Here is a 2,022-nt window from a genome sequence, read left to right as displayed (position 1 = left end):
GAAGGGTCCCTGGAGGATGTGGACCTAGTGGCAAGCCAGGCAGAGAAGCGGGGAAAGAGTATTCCAGGCCAAAAGAGCAACGGGAGTGCACCCATTTTACAGTTGAGGGAACTGCAACTTAGAGCTGAGGGCTCCTGTGGCACAAGGCTGGCCGTCCAGGAAGGGACTGGATTGGGTTCTCCACATGTGCACGTGGTCACTGGGGCCCTTGTGGATTGTAACTGGGGTGCAGTGCGGGGGGTGGAACTGACCTCGGTGCCCTGCTGGCCCTGACACCCTTCGGTCCTCTGTGTGGCAGGTCCGGTGTGGGTGCTGAGATGGCCAATGAGAATCACGGCAGCCCCCGGGAGGAAGCATCCTTGTTGAGTCACTCCCCAGGCACCTCCAGTCAGAGCCAGCCCTGTTCTCCAAAGCCCGTCCGCCTGGTGCAGGACCTCCCAGGTACTGGCGAGGGGCAGTGGTTGGGAGGGGGTAGGAAGGGTGCCTGGGCGCAGTCTTGACCCTGGCCGGGCCCCACGCTTGCTTGCAGAGGAGCTGGTGCACGCTGGCTGGGAGAAGTGCTGGAGCAGAAGGGAGAGCCGCCCCTACTTCTTCAACCGATTCACCAACCAGTCCCTGTGGGAGATGCCCGTGCTGGGCCAGCACGATGTGATTGTGAGTGCCGGCCTCGGGCAGGGGTCTCGGCGGCTTCTGGCACCTGGGCCCTCCCCAGATGTACCCAGAGCAGCCGTTACGTACCTAGCCCTGTGTCGGGACCTGGGGACACGATGCCAAGCAAGACAGACACAGTCCTGCCCTCATGGAACCTATACGTCAGTGGGAGAGACTGTCTTGACACCTAGAAAGATGATTATAGTGTACGATGCTGAACTCGTACTGCATGTTGGGCACTGTGCCTGTGACGTGGTTGTTAACGAGGTAGACCTGGTCCTGCCCCTGCACGCTCAGGGGACACAGTCTACTGGAGGGGCCAGGAGGATTACAGTGTAGCACCTGCGTGAAGAATTGTGTCAGAGTACAGCCGGGATTCTTAGCGGGTCTGGGGAAGGGAAGGGGACAGGGAAGGCTTCTCTGTGAACCAGCGTTTAAGGTGAGAAGGTAGGCTGAGTGAAGTCGGGTGCGGGGAGGAGCACTGTCTGGGAACTGGAATATCCATGTGATGGGGAAGTGGGGGCACGGGCTGTCTGGCGGAAATGTGGGCTTTTGGATCGCCGTCAGTTGGGGCAGCCTTTCCTGGCACGATCCACCCCCATGCTGCAGATGAAGACACAGGCTCAGAGAGGGGAAGTGACTGGCCCAAGACCTCAAGCCAGTAAGAGGCAGAGCAGGACTCGCACCTGAGGGATTTCAGGGCTAGGCCCTGCTGCGCACCATCACACACATACCCTCGGTGTCTCCAAAAGACTTCCCAGAGTCTCTTGAGTTTTCCCTTTATTCCTAATTTTCATTCTAGTTCTTTTTTTTCTGGCCGCTCTGAGCGGCTTGCGGAATCTTTAGTTCCCCCACCAGGGGTTGAACCTGCGCCCTCAGCAGTGAAAGCTCGGGAGTCTTAACCACTGGACTGCCAGGGGAGTCCCCCATTCTGGTTCTTAAGGAAAAGCAGCTAACATGTACTGGGCACTGATCCCATGCCAGATGTCATGTTAAACTGGTCCTTTAATCACCTTTTCAGTGGCGAGGTCGGGCTCAGCTTGGCTGTTCTGAAGGTGAGGGAATTAGGAAGGGGAAGCACTCCCCCGGGGCGCACAGTCGCAAGGAGCAGGCAGGAGTGGAGCCGAGCGTCCCTCCCGCATCCCAGCCCCTCTGCTCTTCTCCAAGGAGTGGGAGCGGGGGCGTGGGAGGCGTCAGGCCTCCGCAGAACTGGGACTCCTAAGCCGTTGGCCCCGGTTGCAACTCTGCTGGTCTCCCTCCACCAGTCGGACCCTTTGGGGCTGAATGCGACCCCCCTGCCCCAAGACTCAAGCTTGGTGGAAACCCCCCCGGCTGAGAACAAGGCCCGAAAGCGGCAGCTCCCGGGAGCGC

At 59.6% G+C, this 2,022-nt stretch overlaps 1 protein-coding gene across 2 annotated transcripts in view; it reads left to right on the top strand.

Moving 5' to 3' along the window:
• Positions 1 to 317: 317 nt before the first annotated feature.
• PCIF1 (phosphorylated CTD interacting factor 1) overlaps positions 318 to 2,022 on the top strand; it is an 8,092-nt gene continuing 6,387 nt past the window's right edge. For both annotated transcript variants that reach the window (XM_007451632.1, XM_007451631.1), the window contains exons 1-3: positions 318 to 441; positions 530 to 654; positions 1,917 to 2,011. In XM_007451632.1, coding sequence (XP_007451694.1) covers positions 318 to 441; positions 530 to 654; positions 1,917 to 2,011 — 344 coding nt within the window. The remainder of the gene's footprint in view (positions 442 to 529; positions 655 to 1,916; positions 2,012 to 2,022) is intronic.

Source organism: Lipotes vexillifer, unplaced genomic scaffold (genome assembly GCF_000442215.2).
Source record: "Lipotes vexillifer unplaced genomic scaffold, Lipotes_vexillifer_v1.1 scaffold2049, whole genome shotgun sequence".
NCBI classification, from domain to species: domain Eukaryota; kingdom Metazoa; phylum Chordata; class Mammalia; order Artiodactyla; family Lipotidae; genus Lipotes; species Lipotes vexillifer.
Note: the sequence above shows the minus strand (reverse complement) of the source record. Positions and strands in the feature narration are given on the sequence as shown.